The following is a 27,025-nucleotide window of genomic DNA, read 5'->3' as shown; positions in this document are numbered from 1 at the left end:
TATAGAATGGCCTTCTTTAGTTTCTTTAAAACATACACAATACAGTTGTTGGTGACTGTGTGTGGGGTTATCAAATGATGACGGCGTATTTCCTACATAAACAGAAATGGACAATATTGAGTAATGCATTAAAAACCAGAGGACTAGAGATGCAGACATCTGTCAAAATGTTCCAGGCTGAGGGGGAGTTCTGCTCCGTGGGTTAAAGAGAGCACGAACGAGGAGGTCTCAGACAAGTTCACATCTCTCAAATCAAATGGGGAAAAGGTTGAGATTGAAGAATTGGGAGTTGGAAAGGAGGGTCGCTCTTCCTGAACATGTAATCACTTACCAACCCCGAGAGCTTCGTGCCGCTGTCAAAGAGACAGGTGATGGAACGAGAAGGGAAGTCAGAGGACAACAGGAGAAATAGACATTAGAAGGGGGAGAGATAAAAAAATGAAAGATGAAGACAAAAAGACAGAGCGCCTGTAAGGAATTGTAGGGACGTGTGCACGCCAGAGATTGTTGTAGCGTTCTGCAAACAGTCTGAAAGCTAATGCGGTTGGAATTCAGATCTCCAGACTTAGCATTTAAAACATTTCGGGGAACTCTAAATCTGTTATCACTTCTCATATCATTCCTGTCATATTCTTGATTTTAGTTGCACTCTATATCATAACCACAGCCAATTTACTAGGTCACATAATATAAATAACTTCGTTATCAGGGTATGTACAAATAAAATTATCTTTAAGACTGATATCTTGCCTTTAAAGGAATAGTTCACCCCAAAATGAACATTCTGTCGTTCATTCACCCTCTTATCCCACATGAGACTCTCTCTACTGTGAAACGGAGTCAATGTGAATTTTCAAAAAATACTAGAAATAGAAAATACTCTAAATTTTTTTAAAATCTAAAGTCACCAAAAACACATTCCAAGACTGCTGATAAAAAGCATAGATAGAGATTGTATTATAAAAGCATAGATAGAAATTGCTCATTCTAAGGTAATAAAAACATAACGCTTCATTATGTAAGGTCTTTATACGCCTCTGAAGACATATTTATGTATATTATATTGCATTTCTGTCAAAAGATCCACCAAAAAATCAAATTAAAATGTTATTTGTGCTTCCTGATTTGTAAACAGCATTCCTCATAAAACACATCAAACATTTTCGTGTGAACTGTCCCTTTAAATAAGTTAATATTACGCGAGATCCTTTGGACACTTCTCCAGACTCTTCATCACCTCGCTTTAAATATTTATATCAATGGAATCAGTTGTTCCTCTTTTGACATGATTAGATCTGAATGATAAATGAAAGAGCTACACAAAGCCAGAGAGGTGCACTCAGGCGCACCATTGTATCCGCAGTCGCAGAGATAATGCTGGACTCCTGTTGTTTCCTGAAGGACTGCCCCATACTGGGCTTTAAATGTGTTCCACAGGATGCAAATGAGTCGGAAGATGTTCATGCGTAATACAACCATACTCCAGGTTACATATTAAAAATGATGTTTGTCTTCATCCCGTTTCTCCATATCGCCCTGACATTAGGGTGAATAAATGAGGACTTATTATTTTTGAGTGCACTATCCCTTTAAATCCAGCCGATGTAAAGGTTGGATTTCTAATGCACTCTCCTTATGGTTGCAATTACTTTTCCAAATGATGTAATGATCAGTATCAATGTCTTCCAGGCAAATAATGAATTCTCAGCAACGAGACCTGCGAGGACTGAGGTAATGCAACCCTTTTCTGTGAGGTTGTTTGAAAACACTGCCTACATTCAGATTTGAAGTGTTTTCACGCTCAGCCTGCTTCATCTCACAAAGAACTTGGACTTTGCTTTAATATTCTTGAAGTATATGAAACATGGCATCATTTTTCAAAGATGGGGACATGATGGCACATAATAGCAGACCGATACCACAGAGGAACCTTATGAAACAGTGTTTACATCAACCAGGGGAATCAAAGCCAATGTGATTTTACATTACATCCACTCTCTTTTCAATGTGATAAATTGTCCCGGTTTCAAAACCACTTCATTTTCGTGTGTTTTTTCCTTTGAACTTGCAGCGCACTTTTTGACTAATGGAGGTGATGAAATTATTGAGCTCCTCAGCATCACACGTACGAGACCTTTGGAAACGTGGTCATCAGCTTTTTTGTAAAGCTTTTAGATACGGCAAATCAGCCATGAGGACAATATTTAATATGACCTGTCTGCCATTAAGGGAACTGTGTGCACCAGATCAAATTTACCACAGTCTCAGTATGATACTTTGTCCTCTAGGATTCCTCATCTCTTATTCTTTGTGTATGACTATGTTGAGGGAGTCACAAGGCTGGGATATGTAAAAATGCAAGTCAATTTGTAGGAAATTAACCGGGGCCAAAAGGCAGCTTTCCGTATCCCTATGTCCCAAAGCAACATAAAAAATGACACACTGAAAGTGCAAATATTGGATTTTGATAGACCTTTCTATTTAAGACTGATCAAAGACCATTACATAGTACATATTTCTCACGTAGCCAGACTTATGAATAGTGGCGTAATGAAAACTGCGGTGGCCCTCCCTCAGAGTGGAGGCAGGGAACCTTTCACATATGATCAAATCAGAGGAAGTCCTGCATTTAAAAATCGCGTACCTTACCAGTGCTACATCATTTCCTTTACCATATTTTGTGTCAAAACTATTGGACTACTTGCACATAGTCCCGTGTTGACATCCAACTTGAAATGGTACATCTCACTAGGTTCCGGTTACATTTACATTTATGCATTTTGCAGACGCTTTTATCCAAAGCAACTTACATTGCATTATCCTATACATTTATACATAGGAATGTGCAAGTTAATTCAATTTGTGTCAATAGGCCTATCTAAAAAGTAGGGGTGACCCCGAACAGTGTAAGATTCAATGCTTCGATAGGAGGAGCCTTATTCAACTTCCAAACTCAGAGTTGAATCTTCCCAGAGATGTGTTATGGGATCATGTCATTTTGGTTATATGGGCAGTTGCGCAGCAGACAGGCACGCAATGCACCGGCAAAATTATTATTTATAAAGTAAAGAAATGGGTAATTTAAAGGGTTGGGTAACGAAAACCCCCAGCGCAGGATCGTGTCTCTCCGCGTCTTCTGTGCTGCGAGGCTGGTAAAGAGAAGCAGCTCATTCCCCACCCATCCCCAAATTAATGTTTAAACCGATTCAAACATTTGTCCCTTACTGAATGTTTGAGCATTTAAATACGAATTAACACTTTGTCTGTAAATGCACGTAGCTCGTAACTTTGCGCTGGATGATACAAAAAATTTATAAAGTATTATAACCAAAATCACCGCATACAGCAAGCACGCTGCAGACTTTTGGAACTTGTCATTCTCTGCACTGAAAGCAAGCGTGCGTGTCAGAAGGACGGAGAAAAAGTGCAAAGGAAAAAAAGATGAAATTGACTTTTGACTGTTAAAATGTTAAGATGCTTTATTGCATTCCTCCTTAACATGCTGGTGAATAAAGTAACTTTATTGGTCGTTCATTAGTAATGATTAATGAACGTTCTCTTTTCCCAGTGGTAAAAAATAATTCATTATCATCAAGTATTTTTATAAATATTCTTGAGGCGAGATCTGGTCTAGAAAGTGGCATTTTTACATGATGTTTAAGAAAAATGTCCATTAATTTTACTATTTGTAGCTTGTGTTTTTTATATGTACCCCTGTATTTCCGGTTTTTGGCCTTAACACATTTATTTTGCACACAGGGACTTGAATCTGGCTTATTTCATTTTATTATTTGTTATAAAGGTATATCTGTTCTTTGATTGTTTTAGTGCATTAATGTTGCGCTACATTTTCTGCTAACCCCTTGTTAACCACCTGGTGTCGTCCATACATGCACGTGCGTGCACACTCACACACAAGTGCGATTCGATTACAGGCAAGACTTGACAATTCTGATTCGACTATGTAAATCCTTAGGCGACGACACCCCTAGTAAAAAGTAGTTACAACCTTTAAGGATAAGTGCCACAAAAATTTCCGGAAGTCACTGTTTTATCATTTTATTTGGCAATTCGCATTAAACCTGCTCTATGCACATTCCCAGTGTGAATGAACGTATAATTTATTCAAAATCCACATGGAAAATGTAACAATATTTTTTGTTAGCTTTAAAATTACTGTCTTTAATTAATTTTAGCTTTCCTGTAGCGCAGTGGTAAAAGCATTGCGTTAACAACGCAAGGTTGTCGATCCCAGGGGATTGCAAATACCTATGTAAAATGTATAGGATAAAGCAAAGTCGCTTTGGATAAAAGCGTCTGCCAAATGCCTAAATGTAAATGTCTTTAAACATATATAAAATATGATCTATGAATGAGAACGCGTTTGGTGGACTTCTGCAGGGTGTTTACGACGGCTTTCTTATTTGGTAGTTGAGTAGGCTATAGGCTACATATATTAATATACTAAGAGGAACTTGAATTTAAAATCTGTCACAAAAAGAATACAGCGAGTTCATGACAATGAGAATCTTACCATTAAGACTGTCTAAAACGTCACTTTCACCTGGCATTTTTGGTCTTTCACACTGTCCATCTAAAGCGTGCGCTGACTTTTAATGCTAAGAATGGCAAGTTCGGAAAGTCTCTATGGCTCATTGCACTTCTCAGACAAACTTAAATTAGTCTTAATTTAGAAAATGACATCTCGATCGCGACTTGGATGGTGACGGAATGGGATGGTTAAAAAAAACTTCAGAGCAAAGCCACATCTGTGACACTCGGACAGTGTATTTGAGATATTTTATCCTACTTTTTTAGCAAAGATTGCCAAGATAATTACGTTCCAGGACATTTGTAGCTATTCTCCATTACGTTTGGATAACAACAACGACGACAAAGGATACAGGGATCACCAAACAGCGGTAGGCATAAATTAACACCAAAATAAAAGTCCAATTATTTAAGTCATAAAATAAGAATTTTTGGGGGGCCCCCGCAGTGCGTGCCCTGCATGCCCATCCATTATGCCACTGCTTATGAATATCATTATTAAGTCTGGTTCACTCGGCAGTTTACTCTGGCCGAGACTGAAATACTAAGCACAGACAAACCAGTTGTTTTCGTTTTGCATGCAGTTTATGTAAAACAGGAAAACATGTTTAGACTTTAAAATAAGAATATGGCCCTGGCATTTAAGTAAAATTAGATAAACCAGACATTAAATGAACTGTGCATGGCCAATTAAAAAATGTATGCGGCTAAGACTGCATTTGATATTGTAGATTAACACGAAAAAAAGACTGTAACTTTCATTAAATGTGATACGTCACCTTCTTAAAAATCTTTTTTGCACCTGTAATTTGTTGTAACTTTTATCAATCATCTATTTCCATGGCATTGAAAATGATTGTCCAATATTAAATACCTGATTCTCAGGATGTATTTGATATGGCATTCAAAGACATGTAGACTTAAGATTGGCATTCATTGTAGATGCGCACACAAGCATTAATACACTCTAACCTTGACTCAGAAAGCAATAAAAACATGCAGACGACAAAGCAAAAAATGAAAAGCCACACCTGGGTAATAAATAATTTAGAATAATAATTTCTGCTATGAAAAAGAAAATTCAAACCAGACTCGATTTAAAAATTCCTCTAGCAATAATTTTCCACGCAGCCATGTGGATACAACGAGAATTCCCTCACATAGGACTGCTAAATCTAATAAAGCTTTTTAAATGTTCACCTTTTTGAGAATGTTGTAACCATATTGGATACAAAATATGACTCACAATACTTAAATATCATAACTCAAAACTCGGATGTACTGAAAATAATCATTAATTGCCTTCAGTTTGGTCAGATGTCCTAACGCCCAACCACCTCTCACCAGAATGAGTCAATCGTCCAACAAAACAAGCCTGAATGAAGAAACATGATTAAATATCAACTGTAGCCACGTCTCGACTGGGTTCTGTGCGCTGCCTGTGTGTTACAAGTATGTGCGTATGTCTTGAGTCATAGAAGAGGCATTCAATCCTCTTTATTCCTCACTCACCACATCATTTAAATAAGATTTGCCGAACCGTACAAAAGCCGACTTTCAGCTGGAGAATGTGGAATGTGCCAGATGGTTTTATTATGTGGCTTATCGAATCCCATTATTGACCAGTACAGCATACACAAATATATATTTTTTATACATATCTACCTTGAGACACACACACAAAGTCTATTAAACCTGCCCTTAATCATATATTCTTTTTAACCTCGAGGCACACTTTCTCCATTGTATGTGACCCACATTCTGAAAGAGTTCATCACTGAGAGAGACAGCAAATGAGCTCTATTCCATCATAGCTGCAAATTTAGCAACTTCAGCTACTTTACTTTTTAAAGAAGGACTTCAGACTCAATTCAATTCAAAGTGGCCTCGCTTCTGGAGGTCATGAAAGTCTGCCACTTTTAGTGCAAAACCAGAAACAAAAGGGAGTTCAGGGACAGAATTAAAAACATCTAAAAGGAAAGTCAATGTGATGGAGTGGAGAATGAAAAGGAGGAGAAAAATATTTGGAGTGAAAGCCAGAGAGAGACATAAGAGGAATGTAGGGTTGGAGTGAAAACAAATCTAATTCTTTGTAGGATTGCTGGTGTCAAACGTGTTTATTTTCACTTGGCCATCCTCCCATGTAACCTTGCACTTTCTCTCATTTTGCTGTTGCTCTCTGACTGAACTTAGAGCATATTCTCACTGAAAAATGTTGCGTTTTAACATAATCCTGACATACAGGGCTCAATAATAAGAATGATTTAGTGTTTGTATGAGCAATCAGAAGATACACTGCTAGTAAGGTTTTATGTGAAAAATACATATAAAACGATCTGTGAAGCTTGCAGGTTGTATATTCAGCTATAAGACTACTATCAAACGGAAAGAATCTAAATAATATACACTTGTTGCACATTTATCATTGCAAACACGTTTTTATTTAAAGGACTCATCGTGTGAGCACTTTTAACAAGTTGGTATGATTTATAAGGGTCTTCATGAAATGTCTGGAACATATTTTGCTTAAAAACACTCTTTGGCTGTGTAAACAAAACCCTTTTTGCCTCGTCAAAAACAGCTATGCTCAAAGCAACCTGTTTTGGTGCACACCACCCCCCTTCCGTCCAGCGTGTCAACACAAAACACGTGTAGTACTGCCATGGCAATTATGGTTTAGCTAAATTATGTTTCCTGAACTCATCTGCGGTTTGTTTAATTTTAAATGTCTCAAATCATGTCTCAAATGATCTCAAATCAAGCTTTCGCTTGTGAAACAACAATGGCGGCAGCGCCAGGGGTTGAATTGTGTAGATTAAGGGGCGGTAATATTATAATGAGATCCTGCTTTTAATCTGAACGGTTCGATTTCTCACCTGTTTGCAGGGAATGGCTCATCAAAACAATCTTACTGGGATCTTGTTTTACGCGTTTTCTGGGTTGCTAGATGCACTGGGGACCCAATTATAGCAATTAAACACAGACAATTTTGGATTCCTTTAATATTATATTGCTAATGATTAAAGTGTACTTTTTGAATTCTGTGTCACTTGGATGAAAGCCATAAGTCCATTGATTGCTTGTTTTAGGAAGCACAAAAGTAATTTGCGACATTTGGCATTTAAGCATCAATTATACAGTATTTGCGCTTTTGAAAAGCTGAATGAAAGCATTTTAAATGGGATTTTATCCAATCTTAGCTCTGGACACAAACATTGTCCATGTTATCTGACATACCTACACCTGGACACTCATGTAAAATGCACATACCATCTAAATAAAAAATCTTACTATCTTAAATTGCTAGACTAACTTGAGTGATGTACACACTTTAAAACAGCTAATGTATCATAATATGAGCATAGTATCAAAAAATAATGAACAATTTTGGACATCTTGAGGAAAATGTGTTCTGTCAAATATACAGTGCCAAATAAAAAAATATTCAAATAATAAATGATCGATTTTTTTATACAATTTACAGCCAAAACAGAAAACATCAATCCTCAGGGATGTATAGAGGCACTGGTGTTATAAATAAATATATACAAATTGTCACAATTTAGAAAAAAATATTACAAAATCCAAATCTAGTGGAAGACTAGATGATAAGTGATTATCAATGAGGTGAACTTTGAAAACAAAACTGACAAAAGCCAGACTATATGCTCAAAGCAGACAAAAAATAGGCAAAAAAACTTCCTTTTCTAGAAGTGTCCGACATTTTTCCCTCATACGTTCTGAGTTCTGGCAGACATTCTGCTCCCCTGCCCCCATCCTTAGGGAAGTGTGTGTGTCTTTGTGTCAGCGTATAAAATTACATCCGCCTGACATGCATTCAGCCAAGTTCCAAACTGCACTGTGACTCATTACATCATCACCAGAACAGCCAGAAATCCAATCAAACGTCCAGCATCTTATGGCCTGTGTGAGGACGGATTATGGTCCTGCTGGGCTCCGGGGCACCGGCGTCTTTGAAGGCCCCTTGTTGTGTGATTTAAAGTCCAAATAGCATTGCAAATATGAGAAATAAAGTTGCAGTTGGGTGATATAAAGTCTCAAAGCGGCAATTACGAGAATAAACATTATGAAGAAAAACAAACAGACTCAAGACACTCAAGACCCCGGGGCCTGTGGTTCCACTATGGGTCCCAAGAAAACAGATTTATTTTTGAACTATGGCAAAGTGATTAATTTGGCTACAGACAACACATGCCCAGCCTGGACATACTGAAAATATCAATAAGCTGCCACTGCATCAATAGTCAGGACCCGTGGCAGAACCAGATATAATCTGTCTGCACTCCAAATACTCAGAGTCAAGCCATGGCAAGTGCGACCCACAATGACAAGAGATGCTGTCCCTATGTTGAGCCAAATATAAATATTGCAGAGAACAACAAACTTTCACACGAGTAACAGGCACAATACCTGGCATGCATTAACCTCCTGATTTATCGAAGATAATTTTCATTTTTTTATTATGGCAAAACTGACAAGTGACAAAAAATATACAACCCATGTATAGTTTGCGTGTAAATATGTGTATTATTGTTTGTTCGTTCTTGTTCTCAAACCGCCTTGATTGAATTGGGTCGGAGACATTTGGCTTGACATTTCCAGACAGTCTCAGCATTTCACAACAGCCAAGCAGGTTAGACGTGTCCGCGGGGCATCGAGATCGAGACTGAGTGCAGATGTCAATACAACAGGGCTTTGAGCATGGGGCTGAAAATCTAATTCTGTGGATGTTTGAGACGAGTGCACAACTATGTGTGGGTGTGTATTACAGTACAAGAACTACACCAGAGTACGACCGTGAGAAAGATCAATTAAGGTTGAAAACAGAGAGCACTGGGAATTAGACCCAGGCAAAGGTAATGTACTTTTCCAAGTTAACAGGCACTTTCTTCACAACCGTTCAACAAGTGGTAAACTGCTATTCGTTTTTCAATGCCATTTGGATAAAAAGACATCTTTATTAGCAAAAGTGATCTGCAGTCACCAAAAGCAGAGATCTGTTCTGCATCCAGCCATTCCATACTGTATAATCATTTTAAAAGCACCAGCGCAGATCCCGTGCAAGCTTTCAAGGCTTAACACAACACAAACAACGCTCCCCAAGGATCTTATCAGTGAGCTACTTCCGGGCAGCAGTGCTGCCACTGCGACCACAAAAAGGATGAACCACCTCATCATCGTAATGACCCAATGAACCTGCACGGAAGACACTGGCTTGACCATCTTTGTGAAGAAAAACAAATAAACAGCATCTACCCTCCTCACACAATAGGATGACTACCTCATCAATAATATTTAAACATTTTTACGCACAGTGCCTAAATCAAGAAAAAACTGAGGAAGCTACACCAACTGGACCTCACAAGAAGAAATACATTGTTTAAAGTTGGTGTGTTACTCGTATAAAAACATGAGGGTTTGTGTGCGAAGCATTAACATGAGATCCCACCTGTAAACTTAACCAACAAGGGAGCGTGTGCAAGTTGTATTAAAATACATTACAAATTCATACTAATGAGTCAAATTGTGGTTACAAATTGCCAGTTTCTTCAACCATTCTTGCTAAATTTAACCTGTATTTGGGAAAAAAAACTTTTAAGACCAAGACAATATGTCCTTCATACACTACCAAAATGCCACCCTAGTGTGCTGTGTCCTATCATAAAGTTTGCATGAATAAACCGGTAATTCTTTTATGTGAAACATGTAGGCTTTATTACCTTAAATGTCGTTCCATCCTCCTGTTGTATTGTGTTGTGAGAGATCCAGTGTGCCGCCACTCTCTGCCCCTTGTGCTCCACTGAAAAACACATACATACACAGCAATGACCAGAGGAAATTGAAGTTTACTGACATTTCAGTCTCAATTTGACCCAATAGTTTGGCTGCACATAAACTTTGATATATTTTTCATTTTAGCTTGTTTTATATTGAATATCTAAAAACAAAATCTCCAGGTCGGCTCTGTCATTTCTGCTAACGTGTATACTGCTTCATAGATAAAACAGGATATAACACTAGGGCTAAGCGTATTTAGGATTTTATCAAAGCATCTTTCTGGGGCATCCAATAAAAAGCAATCCTGAAACATAATACAGGTTGAACATGGGTGTGCATCAACAATACAATAAAGGTTTGGCAATAGTGGCTTGGTATTATGTAAATCAATTCTAGAGAGACTGCTCAAAGTGGCCACTGTGTCAGACTATTAATCTACATCAATCACTCAGTATTAAGAGGAATTATAGTCCTCATAAATCTTTTAATGTGTCTCAGCTTTCATTTACTTGATTTAAACCTCTTTGATCTCCAGAATTAGAATTAAGAATTAGTTCTTATAATTACAAGCTTTATGTCCTAACCAGCCACGACCACTTGTCACATCAGCACCGGTTAGGTGTGCTAGACCATTATCAGTAAAACCAGCTATTCATAAAAATAGGTAGGGGTGTGAGAATTCCTTTGTGTTTTTCCTCTCTCTGTTCTTCATTGACTTTCCCTTTTTCTTTGGAAAAAAACTAAACCACACAAGCGTCCCCTCACAGCTTGAACCAGCACTATTAGGGTATCACACAGAGCTGTCATGCACACAAATGTGGAAAAATAAGATCATTACTGACCTCGCCATATCCATTATGGCTGGGGTTTATAAAATATGACGTGATAAAAGGAAACGATAGAATTGATAGGGGGTGGAGTGTGTTGGCATGCGCCTCACAAGATCGTCCATTTTTTCAATTTGCTTTCCATCTCCACATTGCATTGTTGTCATCTCTTCTAATGCTAAAATATCGGACTCACCTGAAGTCGTTCTGATCTAAATGGCTGTGGCTTGTCAATCATAATGTAACGCACTGCAAAGTCTATACTGGCTGTACACAGTTCTTCTGCACAATAAACATCATCAAAGCCAAGTTAGTGTTCTGGGACTTAAAATAATCAGTGGGTCGCCTGCACAACATAAATCCAGGGAATCCATCAACACAGATGATGGGCCTCCAGAGAAAACCATTTTCCAAAACTAATAGGTTTAGAGAAGGCATTAGCTGCAAGCCAGCCTAAGACATTGTTCCCAAAGAATGATCTGAGAATGCCGGAGTTGGCTTGAGGGCAGTTGCTCTTCAAACTGAGAGAAAATGACCTTTCTCTGGTTGACAATTATCTATCCATCTAGTCATTCAGCTGCCATGGGGGTCCCAAAGAGCCCCACTTTTTCACTTCCTCTCTTACCAGGCTGTGTAGGAAAGAGCCTTAGAGAAATGTGAGGTCTGAAGGAAAAGAGGATTAGTAATCTTCCTGTTTTGGGGGGTTTCAAATCACTTTTTCCTTCCTCCCCTTTGTTTTCGTTATTTACGAGTCTCATCAATCTACAGAAAATGAATCACCATTTCTATATTTCACTTCCCTTAAGGGTTTCATTGTAGAATAAAATTTTCCCTGATCTATAATTATATAAGAGCTCATTGAACAATACAAATATTCTTAAGATTTCAAAACTCCCTTTTCAATCCAAAATGACAATGTATTGCTTATTGCATTTGGATTTTATGATTTCACACGGCTGAATGAAAAAGAGAAATGACCCCAGCATTGCCCCAGTTTTTTTGCTGATCTCCGTCGCATCACAACTGGCTCGATAATGTCACAACTTTTACCTTGGCCATTTCACAATATGATAATGGCTCTGCACAGAAAGTGTTATTAAAAGATTTTATACATTTAAAAATTACATTACACTGGACTGCTTAGGAGCCAATTTATGCTATTTTGGCTTGTTGTCTGCTTAGACTTATGAACCCAAGGAGCAATGAATATTGAAAAGCACTGCATTTATATGGATGCCAATATTGAGTCATGTTTTAAAGCATCCTCATAGGAATTTGTTTACATTCATAAAGAAAGATGTAGAATATTACAGGCCGCTCCGAGGATGCCATATCTGACCTGATGTTAGCTTTAAAATGTCAAATACAGACTTTTGAACCAGCTGACAGAAATACAAGTTTTATCCAGCCAGTGTCCTAAATAGGATAAATGAGTGCATGCTATTTAAACATCGCTCAATAAATTACAGAAATTAAATTGCACTAATGAAATTTAAATTGTTATAAATTGTTTGAAGTTTATCGGCTATAGTAGTCATCTCTAAATAGTAGAAGTGGAAAAAAACTAAGACCTCAGCTAACAGGTCAAGCAGATAGGGCTATAAACTAATGCAGATTATGTCAAAATGGTTAAATATTGGCCAAAGAATTGGCCTGGCTGCCAGATCAGCCTATCGCAGATGCTGTCTGAATGTGTGAACAATTTCAGACACAACAGCCCTCATCGGTATGATTGACCAATCTACAGAAAATCACTGAGAGACAGGGACTCGTATAAAAAAGATAAAAACATCTCAATATCTGATACAGGAAGCATCTGCAATTTGGTAAGTCCAAACCAATCAGAAAGGTGCAGCAGAGTGCAGTTTACGGACTCCGAGTGTGTGCGCGTGAGAGATAAGCTGGCACAAGATTGAACGTTGCTTATGTGTTGGGAATCTCTTCTCTGAATTGCTCCTGGTTTGTGCGAGAGGGAGAGACGGACAGAAAGAAAGAGAGATACAACAGTTTGAATGAAACTGTTTCTATCACTGTTTGCAGGGTGCAGTTTAAACCAAATGCAATCACAAAGCACCATGGGGACTGCTGTCTACAGTGACAGCTCTAAACAACACTGCCAAACTCCTCCCATAGCTTCCAACTAACAGCTCTGCCATGCTCCCTATCGCTCCGATTCACTATCTGATTACCTTTGTCTCTGTTTTTAATCTCTCACATACACATACACATGCACTATTCTTCTCCGTTTTTTTCTCTTTGTATCATTATATAGAACCTGAAAATATAAATTGATAACGCAATCTGACTCATAACGCCTTGGATATTTTTCGGTTCAAATGCCACGAGTGTTCCTTGTGTAGGAGGGCACTTAAGTGCCCCGCATTTCAAACTGTTCTGTGATACATGGACAAAGAAAGAAAACTCTATGCTCTAGCTGAGGGCATTCATGCAATTTCACCAAAACAGTTTAAAATGCCAGCAACATGTGCCGCACGCACTAAAATCTGAAATAATACACAGAATTCCCAGAGAGCGTTTAAAAAATATGTGGTATTTACAATACATAATAAAAAGAGGATTTATAATGACACCACTGCTTGAGAAAAGATGATAGTGTTATAATAAGATTTCGCTTTTTTACACAGAAAAACAACCATTATCTATTGTGTGAGGCAATTTATGAAAAGTCATTATCTTGATAGAAAAACTGTAGTCCAGGGACTAATGGAACATTCCAGGAACAAGAGGCTTTTTAGACATACTGTACTGATGAAATCCAAAGTCATCCATCTTTCTTCTCATCGCATAAACATAAGGCGTATAAATGAATAATGGCACTATAACTAACCCATGCAGCTGTGGAGAGCACAATGCGCTGTGGGTAGACCACTGTGAAAAGCCTGCCTTATTTATACCTCCTGTGCTATTATGTGCATATTTCAAATAAGTCTTCAATCAATAAACATGTGCCTTCTTCCATGAGAAGAGTTCTGTCGACTTTTGTACCATCGCTTAGTTTGTATTTGATTCAACATAACCACTATTATTTCCTTGCAGTATTCATCTTATTTTATATTTTTAAAGCTCTCAAATTCAGCCCTCAAATCATTCTGTCACAAACAGCACAGTAGCCTCTGCTGAAAACACTGAGGCTGGTCCTGTCTAAATCCAAGAATAAGACTTCTGAATACTATAGAACAGGGGTTCCCAAACTGGAGTGTACTCCAAAGGGGTACTAAACAAATGGGTGGCGATAGGGGTATGCAAATCTTTTTAATATTCTAACTAAGTAAAATATCAGTAAAGTTCACATTAAAGTTTCTCCCAGACAAAACATAATGGCCCTGATTCCCAGACAAAGCTTAAGCCAGAACTATGCCTTAGTTAAAATGGGATATTTAAGTCGCTTTTTTTGAAGTGCCTTAGATAAAAATATAACTGGTGTGCATCTTGAGACAAAACAATAGAAAGGACATATTTTAATATATGTCATGGCAATTTATTATCATTTAAGACAGCTCAAACTTTCATTTTAGTCTGGGGCTAGTCTTAAAGTGATAATTCACCCTGTCAGCATTTTTCTAACCTTCGAGTTGTTCCAAATGTGTTCAAATGTCTTTGTTCTGATGAACACAGAGAAATATATTTGGAATAATGCTTGTGACCAAACACATCTCAACACCCATTGACTACCGTATTAGGAAAAATTACGTTTGTTGAACACAAAAGAAGACATTTGAAGAATGTAGGACAGTAAACAGTTCAAGGGCACTTTTGACTATACCATTGTTTTTTCCTCCTATTTTAAGGTGAGTAGATGATGACAGTATTTTCATTTTCGGGTGAAGTATCCGCTTAAGCCTTGTCTGTGAAACAAATGTTTTTACGAACTGACGTAGATTCGCCGTAGATTCATGCAGGTCTGGGTGAGCATTCGCTTCTAGATAAAATACATACATTTTTGCAATTGTACATGTCTAATACATGCATAGGCAACTTATAACACAACAAAGACAAAGAAAAACACGTATTTGCGGCGGATCAACCCATTTAGACTAAACACAACACAATGCTTGTCAATGCAAAATAAATGGTGCAAAAATTTGCCATTCAATTGCTTTGTGCGCTCAAGCTTAAGTGTATGTTACCTGTTGCATTTACATATTGTACACTACATTTGCTAAATATTTCTACAACATTATATATCTGCTGGATCATGTGATCATTCCTGCGCCACCGTCAATCCCGTTTAAAGCCTCAGTCTGACGCGTGTTTTTGCTTAAAAATGTTTCTGTGGAAACGTTGTCTGGTTTTGAGGAATTTCCACAAACTTCTTTAAAATTTGACTTTAAGGGAAATTATCCTACTTCGGCAAATAATGCTGTAAAGGATATATCTTTACCACTATCATTCATACTACAGCAACTACAGAAAATGTAGCACTTGATGAAACAGACAACCGTTATGGTACTGTTAGTGTTTGCAACACATTTGCTTCAAAAGTTGACGTTTCCGTTTAAATAACGTTAATGCTTTAAAAATACCTTATTTTCCTCCCGACAACCGCCAATGTAAATTAAAATCCTTAGTCCACACAGAACCCGTGACGAATTATCCTTCCGGTGTGGCCTACAAATTGACGTCATATGACTGGATATCTTTATATGCGTTTTAACTTCATCGTAGTCGTACAAAAGATGACAGAGCCCTAGTTTTGATACAACATTTTACGCAGACAGAGACCAAGTCTTTCTAAACTAACAAAAAAAACTGCCCTGCAAGTACTTTTATTCAGAAAATAACGTCAAATCACCAGACGTTTGAGATGTACATGTAACAGTAGCTGTGGTCATTGCTTATTATCCACATAGCATAAACAAACAAACCAGAAGGCAACAATGTTGGTAGCAAACAAGAACAGTGTATTTTAAAATTCTCGTATCTCTGTTTGGTTTCAGCTCAGCAGAATTTTAAGCACAAGCTTATAATATCGCTCGCCTTGTTATAAATGCATTAAAGGTCTGCCGCGCAATATGGAGACTGCAGTTCAGCGCGGGTCCCAGAGTCCCAGCTCAAATCTCGAAGAGATGTACCTACTTTTTCAAACATACAGAACATGTGTGAGTTCGTGTCCTGGTTGTTGGGGCATTGCCTTATATCTTGAGAGCACGAGCTGGTGTGATTTCCGCTCTATTAAAAGGAACCTGCTGCCTTTGATTTTGTCTTTAACGTTACCCTGTGAATATCTGATCTGAGTGGAATTAAACTTTTTGGATGCGGTGAACTTCAGCATCAGCATCTATCAGAATGTGTTTGTCATGATTCCACTATCATGCCATGTTTATTCTTGTTGTTTGAGTGGAATCATGGCATAACCTATGGTTTTGTGTGAGATTGAGTGATCTTTCTCGTGTCTCGTCATTGTTCCCTACATCTCGTCCCTCGTCAGCCTCTCCTTAGTGCCAATCCCCAGCACCTGTTGCTCGTTAACGATCCTTTGTCTGTCTCCCCTATAAAGAGTCCTCATGTTTCATTGTCCTGTGCTCGTGCATTGTACCTGTACCTGTTTGTAATACCTGGTCCTCGTCTGAGCTGTTTCCCATACCTTGTCTTATGCTGCTGTTCCCTCTGTGTTTAGTAAGTTCAGTTTTTGTAGTGTTTATATCAAGTGTTTGTTTTCTTAGTTAAGTTAGTCAGTGTCCTTGTTTATTGTTAAAGCTATTTATATATCCCTGTCCTGTTTTACCCCATCGTGGGCTTTTGTTTTATTTATTGTAAATAAATATCTTTGTCAAACACCTTCATCCGTCTTGACTGTGCCTGCACTTGGGTTCTCCTGCCATGCCCTTTGAGAAGATCCATGACAGAATGCACGAGCCATACCGAACCCAGCAGGCAGTCAAGGCGAACTGCTTGCGGTCCCGCCAGGCACGCCACCTCTGCGGTATCCGTCAAGGTAACGACGACCTGGGGACCTACGTCGATAGGTTCCTCGATGCCGCAGAGGAGGTGGTCTTTGGGGAGGAGGAGTTGGCGGTGTTGTTCAGCCGCGGCCTCAGGGATCCTCTGTCGCCAGCGGAGATGTTCAGTCCCAGTTCAGTCCTGTTTTCCATCTCAGCTGGTCGCTATCCCGGAGGGTCGTACCCTGCAGGTCGGGGTTATGGGCATCACCACTCCCTCCCCCTCATCCTCTACAGTCTCTCCATCACCATCTGGTCTCCGTGGCAAGCGGGGGAGAAGAAATTCTTCGGGGTCTTCCTCTGAGGCCTCCAACCCCGAACCAGCAGAGCCCTTCACCTCCTTCCTTTAGCCGACCACCAGACGGGTGGGTCGGCTGAAAAAGAAGAGGCAGCGGAGGGCAGCTGGGAGTCCGGTGGTCCCGAGTCCGGTGGTCCCGAGTCCGGTGGTCCCGGGTCCGGTGGTCCCGGGTCCTGTGGTCCCGGGTCCTGTGGTCCCGAGTCCTGTGGTCCCGAGTCCTGTGGTCCCGAGTCCTGTGGTCCCGAGTCCTGTGGTCCCGAGTCCTGTGGTGTCAAACCCCAAATATTTGCTCCAGAAACCGGCACCCAGGCTGGTCCAGCAGCCGCCAGAGAGCGCTGCCCAGCCACCACCACAGAACGCTGCCCAGCCGCCGTTAGACAACGCTGCCCAGCCGCCGTTAGACAACGCTGCCCAGCCGCCGTCTAAGGGCGCTGCCCAGCCGCCGTCTAAGGGCGCTGCCCAGCCGCCGTCTAAGGGCGCTGCCCAGCCGCCGTCTAAGGGCGCTGCCCAGCCGCCGTCTAAGGGCGCTGCCCAGCCGCCGTCTAAGGGCGCTGCCCAGCCGCCGTCTAAGGGCGCTGCCCAGCCGCCGTCTAAGGGCGCTGCCCAGCCGCCGTCTAAGGGCGCTGCCCAGCCGCCGTCTAAGGGCGCTGCCCAGCCGCCGTCTAAGGGCGCTGCCCAGCCGCCGTCTAAGGGCGCTGCCCAGCCGCCGTCTAAGGGCGCTGCCCAGCCGCCGGCACCAAGCCCGGTCCAGCAACCGGCACCAAGCCCGGTCCAGCAACCGGCACCAAGCCCGGTCCAGCAACCGGCAAAAAGCCCGGTCCAGCAACCGGCACCAAGCCCGGTCCAGCAACCGGCAAAAAGCCCGGTCCAGCAACCGGCAAAAAGCCCGGTCCAGCAACCGGCAAAAAGCCCGGTCCAGCAACCGGCACCAAGCCCGGTCCAGCAACCGGCACCAAGCCCGGTCCAGCAACCGGCACCAAGCCCGGTCCAGCAACCGGCACCAAGCCCGGTCCAGCAACCGGCACCAAGCCCGGTCCAGCAACCGGCACCAAGCCCGGTCCAGCAACCGGCACCAAGCCCGGTCCAGCAACCGGCACCAAGCCCGTCAAGTCCGGCTGCCCAGCCGCTAGGGGTGTGCGATATGACGATATTAGATCGCGAACGATTATAATGACTGCACGATCCACTTTTTCGGGAAAATCGTTAAATCGTCCTATATAGTAGTGTTCTATAGAATTCGTCAACATACTTGCGATAGATTGCGCCATGTTAACAAGCTCGTATACGTTGCTTGTGAATTCAGTAAGATTAAGTGACGTGGTCAGTGAAGATGGAGGGAAACACGGAGGACTTGGTCCCTAAAAAAATTCTACATCAGTAATATTGAAATGGTTTGGGTTTTCCCCAACTGACACGGCCCAAACAACAGTTATTTGCAAATGTGGCAATGATAAGATTCGAGCGTCGTAAGGGAGCACAACGAAACCTTTTCAACCACCTCAAAATAAAGGGACTGAAAGAGTATGCCGACAGTCAAATTATAAAGTGATCCCACGCGAGTAAATCAGGTACAACCAAGCATACGGAAACTAAAAGGCTTAAACAACGACTTTAGCGAAAGAACCATTTGAGAAAAAAAAAACACGTATCAGTATGACAGAATGAACAAGCGCTGGAAAGATGTCACTGACGCGGTCGCATTTTACCTGGCCAAAGACATGATTCCCATAAAGACATTGGTAAATGAGGGCTTTAAAAACTGCTCAAAGTCGTGGATCCACGTTACGAAATACCCAGCCAAAAATATTAATCCTCCACGCCCATTCCACAGCTTTACTCCGAGTGCCGCAACAAGATGAAAAACAAAATTCAAAATGTAAAGTTTTTTGCTAACAGCTGATTTATGGTCTTGCACTTGCATTTAATATTAACTTGATTAAAATATTATTCAAAATATAAATGGTAAAGAGTATATTTTTATATGGGGACTTAGTTTGGCTGTATTAAAGCCCCTTTAATTTGCAAAATAGTCTTAAAACCAACTTGAAGAAGAACAGCGATAAAATCGTGAATCGTGATCTATCTGGAAAAAATCGTGATTTTAATTTTTTTCAAATCAGCATCAGCGCGTGTTGGCCTCGCGCTGATGCGACTGTCATCTTCGGTCAGGCCTTAGCTTCTCGTTTATTATCGTCTCGCAAAACTAACAAACTCGCCAATCGACTGAATCGTCGGTTTCATTGAGATGTGATGCTTTTACTGTAGATGTGTTCAAAGCATTCGGCAGAACAAATAAAACATTTTATAATCGCTCAAAAAACGTAGCACTTTCCCCATAGTCGTGTAAGTTACTTTCTTCTAAGGTCAGTTAGTGGCTTTTCCCATCTGACTTTTCATAGAGTGTGCACAACATCATCATAAGTAACAGCCAGCTGAGAATACAGACTTCTTGCCATCGTGTAGATCCGCAGAACAGCTGCCCATCCTTATATGGTAGAAACCCAGAGCGATAAAAAATCTATATATTCCTGCACTATTATGTATTAACTTAACACTCGTCGAAGCGATGTCTTGATAACAATGCGCTTTTCTAGCAATAAAAGTTATTCACGGCAGCGCGCAACTGGTTGATAAAAGACAACAACTTTCCAAGTAGGTTATTAAAGCCGCTTACCTTCTTCCCAAGGATTTCCGCCAACAATTTCCAGTAAGCCGTTACACAGGAAAACGGATAGCATCACAACCACATATCGTGTCGAAGAAATCTGTCCGTTTTTCTGCCTATGTTTGGTATACATCCCTCCGACGGTCTTTGCTGTCCTCCGTCTCGTCGCTCGCCCGCTGCCAGCGCAAGAGAAAACAAGAAATGGATCTAATTGAGTGAACTAAGCTCTTCCCTCTCGGTTGGCGTGAGCCACGGGGACATCGTTTATGCGTTCAGCTGTACTACTATGAACAGAGAAACGAACACGGCGGTGGATCTGATTCGTGGACCTCCTGGCACTCGGAAGAGCACGCACGTTGTCCGGGAATTTCTTTTGGGAACTGTGTATTTTTGACTCATTGATCATTGTACAGTAACAGCACTGCAATCCAAGACTTGGCTGAGAGGCTGGTGGCTTAAGATCTAAAACAACCTCGTTGTATGACTTGTTGGCCTATATTTAGCCTACCAATTCTTTAAGTTTTAATACCATTCAGGTACAGTACAGGTTAATCAAATCAGAATACAAAACTTGAACACAACTGGCCTTACAGCTTTTTAAAACCAAGTGGGAATTTACAATGCCATGTAGATCAGACTAGACTCTGATTTACATATTAAAACAATGAAAACTTTCATCTTTTGCTCATTCTATCTTTCTTCTGCACAACACAAAAGGAGATATTTTGAAGAATGTCGATAGCCGAACAGCGGTGGCAGCCGTTCACTTCTAGGGACACAAAACAAATGCAAGTGAATGGCTGCCATCGCTGTTGGGTCAAAAACTGTTTTCAAAGTTCTTTTGTTTTCTGCGGAAAACAAATTTCTTCTCCAGGACACAAAAGAAGATATTTTGAAGAATGTTGTTAACTGGCCCCTATTCACTTGCATTGGTTTTGTGTCCATCCATACCATACTAGTGAATTGGTGCCGGCGCTGTTTGGTTACCAACTTACTTCTCTACTGTTCTGCAGAAGAAAGAAAGCCATACTGGTTTGAAAGGACAAGTGGGTAAGTGATTGATGACAGAATTCTCATTTTGGGTGAACTATTAATTTAAGGCTTTAGCTATCGACCAGTACACTTATGGCATAAGTAATATAAATTCAAATATAACCTTGTTTTTGGCTTCATGGCGCCGTATACACTGCCACGTATGGTTTGGGAGCGAAAAACAAGCTGCTGGATTGAATTAAGCCCTTCTAATGCTCAAAGTTAATGCATGTAACAGAATGTTTGTGGAGGGTGGTGCATCATGGAAAAGTCCTTCACTTTACTGAATGTGTCTGGTACCTTCTTTTAACTCCGCACCACAAAGACTATTTCGATTACAATGCACAATGTGAAAAAATTCTCTAATTTGGGTGTGCTTTAAATGCTATGACTTGAAATTGCATGTGAGGTTTAGAGGAACATGAATTCCAATCTATTTTTGTGAGTGTTTTGTTTACCTGTTTGAAATTCACAGCAGAACCTGTAGGAAATACTGAGATCTTCAAGCAATATCTCTTCAGCTTATGTCACTGTACCCGAAATGACTTTAGCACAATGAAGACATGATAAATATTGCATTTGTGGACAGATGATAAATTATTTGTTCTTGACCATGAGTTGTCTTTTATGAACTCGTTTTTGAATGGATTGTCTAATGGATGCGTTTGTAGAGTCCCGGAGAAATAGATCTAAAATTACAGCAGTAAATCTTACCTGCAGGTAATTTGGCTATTGGCTGTCAGATGTGAGAAAGGATATAATCTTCTGGCCCTGATTTTTCTGGTCCACCTCACTGCGGACTTGAAATGCAGGCATGTTTATATAATGGTGAGAGAGTTTTAATCTTGTTTCAACGAGGATGTCTTTGACCCTGTCTTGTTGAGTTCCACAAGTAAATGAGTTAAAATAATCAACGTTCAAGTCTTTACAAAGAAAGACTAAATGAGCTGTGACAGTCTATCCGACTGTTTCACTTTCATGATTATATGTAAATGTAAACTATTAAGTAAAAGGTGTAAAGTCGTTTGTAATTGTTTTCTTTAGGTTATTTGTAATGAAATCTCATCAATAAAGGTTAAAAAGTGAACTGATGAGCTTTAAATATCTTGCAATGTAAGCATTTTAAATAAAGCATGATCTGGATTTTATAAAAGAGAGCAGATTACTTCAGTTCTCTATTAAATGTGACAAATCCTTTTTAAATAAACCTCAAACAAAAGGGAGTAAAAGCATTAGCCAAATCATTTATCTATGGGTGTATACTGTATTATGTATAAACGGTACATATATATATACATATACAGACACCCATAAATACACACAGAATATTAAAATCTAATTTGGCTTTTACTCCATTTTGTTTGACGTTTATTTCAAATGGATTTGTCTAATTTAATAGAGAATTGAAGTAATGTATTGTTTGCATTTGAGTCTGACGTGTGTGAAATTGGTATTCATATTCTCATGCAGTTGGTTACTTAGTTCATATTGGAAGAAAAAAAAAAAATGTATTTAGTGGTATATTATCATAAAATCCTTTTCCACTGCATATAAGAAGACTTTACCGCCATCTGTGGGATAAGTATACAAGTTACATCTTAAGTGAAATTTGTCCTCCAGTCCTGTAGGCGGCAGTCCTTATATCCCCTTGTGTGACGCTCTTCATCTATGGTTTAGAGTTGGCACTTATAAAGATCATCTTGAACACCGGTTAACTACAGCATGTTGGTCTTCATATGAGTATAAAAGTTATTTAAGTAACAATCCGCTGGCATAATAGCACTGTTTATGACTGGTTCAAAGTGTTGGATTGGCGGAGGTTGACAACATGACTGCCAACGAAGACCAGGAGGTGAGACGGATGTAGCTAAAGCTAACAAATAATCACATGAGCAGATGTCTCTCAAATGCTAGAAGATGCTCATTAAAGACAATGTACTATTCTTCAGTATCACTACTGAGTATTGACTGGCATGCTTAATACGTGAAATATTGTCATCGGTGTTTAACTAATTTGTAAACCTTTAAATTTGTGCTATGCTGTTTAAGTTGGTCTTTAAAGTCCCAGTGAAATATAAAATACAATTCCTATTTTTTATGAAATATTGCAGCGTTTATAGTAAATAGCTTATAAATGTGGGTCATTTCTTTTTAAAATTCATGTACCCTCAAAATCTCGGATAAAATCTGAAAATGCACTTCTGCCTTGAAATGATGATTTATCTCTAATGACGGCATGGGCGGAGCATCCGTTAACTCCTCCCCTTCAACTGTAAATCTGCTGCTAGTTTCATTTCAAAATGCAAAAGGATGTTTTTATACATCCAATCAAATCGCTTTATAAAACGCAAGCCATGCCTACAAATCTTCTTTGAAATTCCTTTTCATTCGGAAGTGCAACAGAATCCTGAGGAAAAACGATTGCAATAATGTATCTGTCAAGAGCGCTATGATATTAACATGGTATTAGTGATAACTTAAACTCTTTCTGTGCAGATGGAGTTGGAGGCTCTTCAGTCAATCTATGAAGGAGATGATTGCTTTAAAGAGCTGACCCCGGTTTCCTTTCAGTTCAGGGTATGAGCTGCATCTCAGCAAGTCATCGGCAACTGTCTCTGTTTTGTGATGCGATGTTGCTTGCCGTCACTTTCCTTCTTTTGTGTAAAGACATTCAGTGTTGTGTGACTGTTGTTCCTCTTGTTTTTTTTACAGATAGGAGATCTTGATGACGCCAATTCATTTCTGCTAGAAGTCTCATGGCCAGAAACATATCCTGTAACAGCACCAGAGATATTATTAGGTGGTTTTTTCAACAACAAATTGTAAGTTGTGCACACGAGTGATGCTTTAGGCTTTATGGATTAAAGCTTTCTGTTCTGATATATTCTGAATTCAGCTTAACTTTACCTGCAATTTTCATAGTTTGTAACATCCACACAATTTTTGTAAGGTTGTTTTCTATTATTACGGTTTCAGTGTGTGTTTTGCCTTTAAAAAACATAGGGTGGGTAGTATAGATAGTTTTTGGGAAAGAGAGAGGACTTCTATTTGATCACTTGCCTAGAAAAAATATTTTGAAAAATGAGTGTGCTGAAAAACATTATGTACCGCCGAATTAAAGTTCAATGTAACTTTCAGATCTCCAGACACAAAGCAGTACATTCTTTCCAAGCTGGGTGAGCAGGTGGAGGCCAACCTGGGCACTGCCATGATGTACACACTCTTTGAGTGGGCCAAAGAGAACAAGGAAATGCTTATGGAAAACCACCAGCCTGTTACATCTGCTGTGGTGTGTTTATTATTACACTCTAACCTTAAAGCATTTTGAGAAGTTTTACATTCTCTTTACTGAATTATTGACTATATTTAGTTTTGAACAAGCATTTTTTTAAATCAATTAATTTTAGCTTCATTGCAGCTTCTCTGTTATGGTATTGTTTAGGGTCCTGTCATGGCTTCTGAAACTAAATGTAGTAGCTCTGTGTACTGTCTCCCAGACCCTGATATCCAACAGTGAGGTCATCAATAATGCTACCTCTGTCAGTAAGAAAAAAGAGAAGAAAGAGCAACTAAGCAAAGCACAGAAGAGGAAACTGATCGGAAGAACAGGTGAGCTTTCCAGATGGATATGATGTTCTGTTGCCATATAGTTTTGCATTTTCTAACTGGTAGATGTTCTTGAATGCATGTTAATGTGAAAATGTTGTTTTCAATGAGTAGATAACAAAGGAGAGCTACCAAGAGGATGGAACTGGGTAGATGTAATTAAGGTACAAAAGAAGTATACAATAAATGCCTGGTCTCACAGACAAGGGTTAGGACTAGTCTCAGACTAAAATGAAAGTTGATAGACAGCTCTGTCTTAACTGAAAATAAATTGCCCTGACATATCTTTAAATATGTAAATGTCATTGTTTTATCTCAAAATGCACAGCAGTAATGTGTTTTCTCTAAGGCATTTTAATAAAAGTGATGTCAGAAGTCCTGGCTTAAATTAAGACTTTTCTATGAAACCAGGCCATAATGAATTTGTCTTAAAATGTTTTCTTGTGAATAATTAATTTCTTTTTATTTTTTCCATGTGATTCCTGTTTATATCTTGCCACACTTTTGCCAACAAACAGCATGTAAGCATTTTTCATTTAAAACTTTTTTGAGATAAAAATCATTAACATCTATTTTATTTTGTTATATCATACATATTATATTACATTCTATATTCAATGCAAGGTAACCACACTTTTTGCGTCAGTTTTTGACCTTAACAGTCTTTTTTTTGCTTTTCTTTTAAACAGTTAAGCAAAACAGGAGGAAAAGAGGAGAATTAAATAGACGCCTGGATTGAAGCCAGATGAATGCTTGAAGGGAAATGTGTCTCGGTGCACTTGTTTTTAAAGAAATCTGAAATGAACTTTCTCCGACCATTATTTTAATTCATCAGAAGCTGCAGTTCTTCTGTTTTTGCCACAGAGCTATATCAACACTGAGTGCAAAGTTGTGCACCGACTTTGCTTGTGTTCTCAGAGTCAGTGAAGTGATTGTTGTGAAATGGTCAATTAGCTAAACACCAGAAAAACAAGTCCTAGAAATAACATGTTGCCTACAAGCAGAGCATTTGGGTGTTTCTTCACCAAACAAACCAATGTGATATCAGTGCAATTCCTGTAAAATAAGTTGTATTTGATTTTAAGGTTTTACATCAGATGCAAGCAAATGTTGCACCGATGCCCAATGTTTCACCAACTAAATAAATTTAATGGAGGTTCTATGCCTTTTTGTAAAGAAATGCAGTGGTTAATGTAAAGTCTTTTGTGGATAGTGGCAATGTAGTTGAATTTCAAAACATTGAGCACCAGAGGTGTGTCAACATGGTGTCGTTAGTTATATTGTTGTCGCAAGTTATTTGCCTTATAAAGCCACAGATATTCACAATATTTGAATGTTATCTGACATCTGGCCCAAAAAAGTATTTTTATACAAACATATTTTAGACTACTGTTTATAGATAATAATTCATATGAAGTGAGGTCCTTACGCTTAAAACCATATAAGAATATCAATTTTGTGCATTGTTTTATCTTAACAAACTTTTTGTTCCATATAATATTATCAGCATAACTAGCTTTATAGTTTGTTTGGAATGTGTGTTTTTTATTTATAAAAGTATTTGTTCATATAGGGTTTCGTCTTTAAATGGACAGTTCACCCAAAAATGAAAATTCTAAATCATTTACTCTCCCTCCCTGGTTGTATAAATGTATTTTCAAAGAGAGATATTCGGAAGAATGTAGCAACTGACAAAAATATTGTTTAATTTTAATTCTGTTGAACACTAAAGCTATTTTGATGTGTTTAGGAAAACAAACAGTTCTGGGGAACCTTTGACAGCCCTTTTTATTTTTTTCCACTATGGTAGTCAATGGTGTTCCAGAACTCTCAGTTGTTAACATTTTTTTCAAATATCATTGTGTTCAGCAGAAGAAACACATTTAATAAAGGTTTGGAACCACTTGGGGATGAGTAATTCATGACAGAACTTTCATTTTTGGGTAGATTATCCAATGTCTTCATTTATTAAAAGTCTTAAATTGTCGCTTTAAAATATGGCAAAACAGCAAATATGGATGAAAAAACATCCCTTATCAGACTTCGTATTATACAAACAATGTTTATCAAAACCAAAATAAAATTAAATTGTTATCATTTCATTAGTCATGAACGGTCTAAAATATATGAAGTCCATGAAGTAAAATAAATGAAGTCCATTTTTTCCATTTTCATAAAAAAATTGCACATGGTGTGAAATATTCTTGAAAACTACAAGCCCCACAATGCTGGGCGTTTCCGGGTTCGCTTTCTCATTTTCCGCATTTTGCAGAAACACGCTGCCCTC

At 39.1% G+C, this 27,025-nt stretch overlaps 2 protein-coding genes across 2 annotated transcripts in view; one reads left to right on the top strand and one right to left on the bottom strand.

Annotated features, from left to right (window-relative positions):
- Positions 1-20,617, bottom strand: part of adam19a (ADAM metallopeptidase domain 19a) — an 86,685-nt gene extending 66,068 nt beyond the window's left edge. The window contains 2 exon segments of the mRNA XM_056749588.1: positions 10,293-10,372; positions 20,110-20,617. Of these exon segments, the coding sequence (XP_056605566.1) occupies positions 10,293-10,372; positions 20,110-20,233 (204 nt within the window). The 5' untranslated portion in view covers positions 20,234-20,617.
- A 2,158-nt stretch (positions 20,618-22,775) lies between these two features.
- rwdd (RWD domain containing 4) lies at positions 22,776-25,918 on the top strand. The gene is made up of 7 exons (XM_056749554.1): positions 22,776-22,984; positions 23,629-23,709; positions 23,845-23,954; positions 24,271-24,421; positions 24,630-24,741; positions 24,853-25,259; positions 25,428-25,918. The coding sequence occupies exons 1-6, from the start codon at positions 22,961-22,963 to the stop codon at positions 24,966-24,968; spliced, it is 594 nt and encodes a 197-aa protein (XP_056605532.1). The 5' UTR covers positions 22,776-22,960; the 3' UTR covers positions 24,969-25,259; positions 25,428-25,918.
- Positions 25,919-27,025: the final 1,107 nt, after the last annotated feature.

The sequence above is a fragment of the Triplophysa dalaica genome, chromosome 1 (genome assembly GCF_015846415.1).
Source record: "Triplophysa dalaica isolate WHDGS20190420 chromosome 1, ASM1584641v1, whole genome shotgun sequence".
Lineage (NCBI taxonomy): Eukaryota > Metazoa > Chordata > Actinopteri > Cypriniformes > Nemacheilidae > Triplophysa > Triplophysa dalaica.
This window is presented reverse-complemented; position numbering and strand designations above follow the sequence as displayed.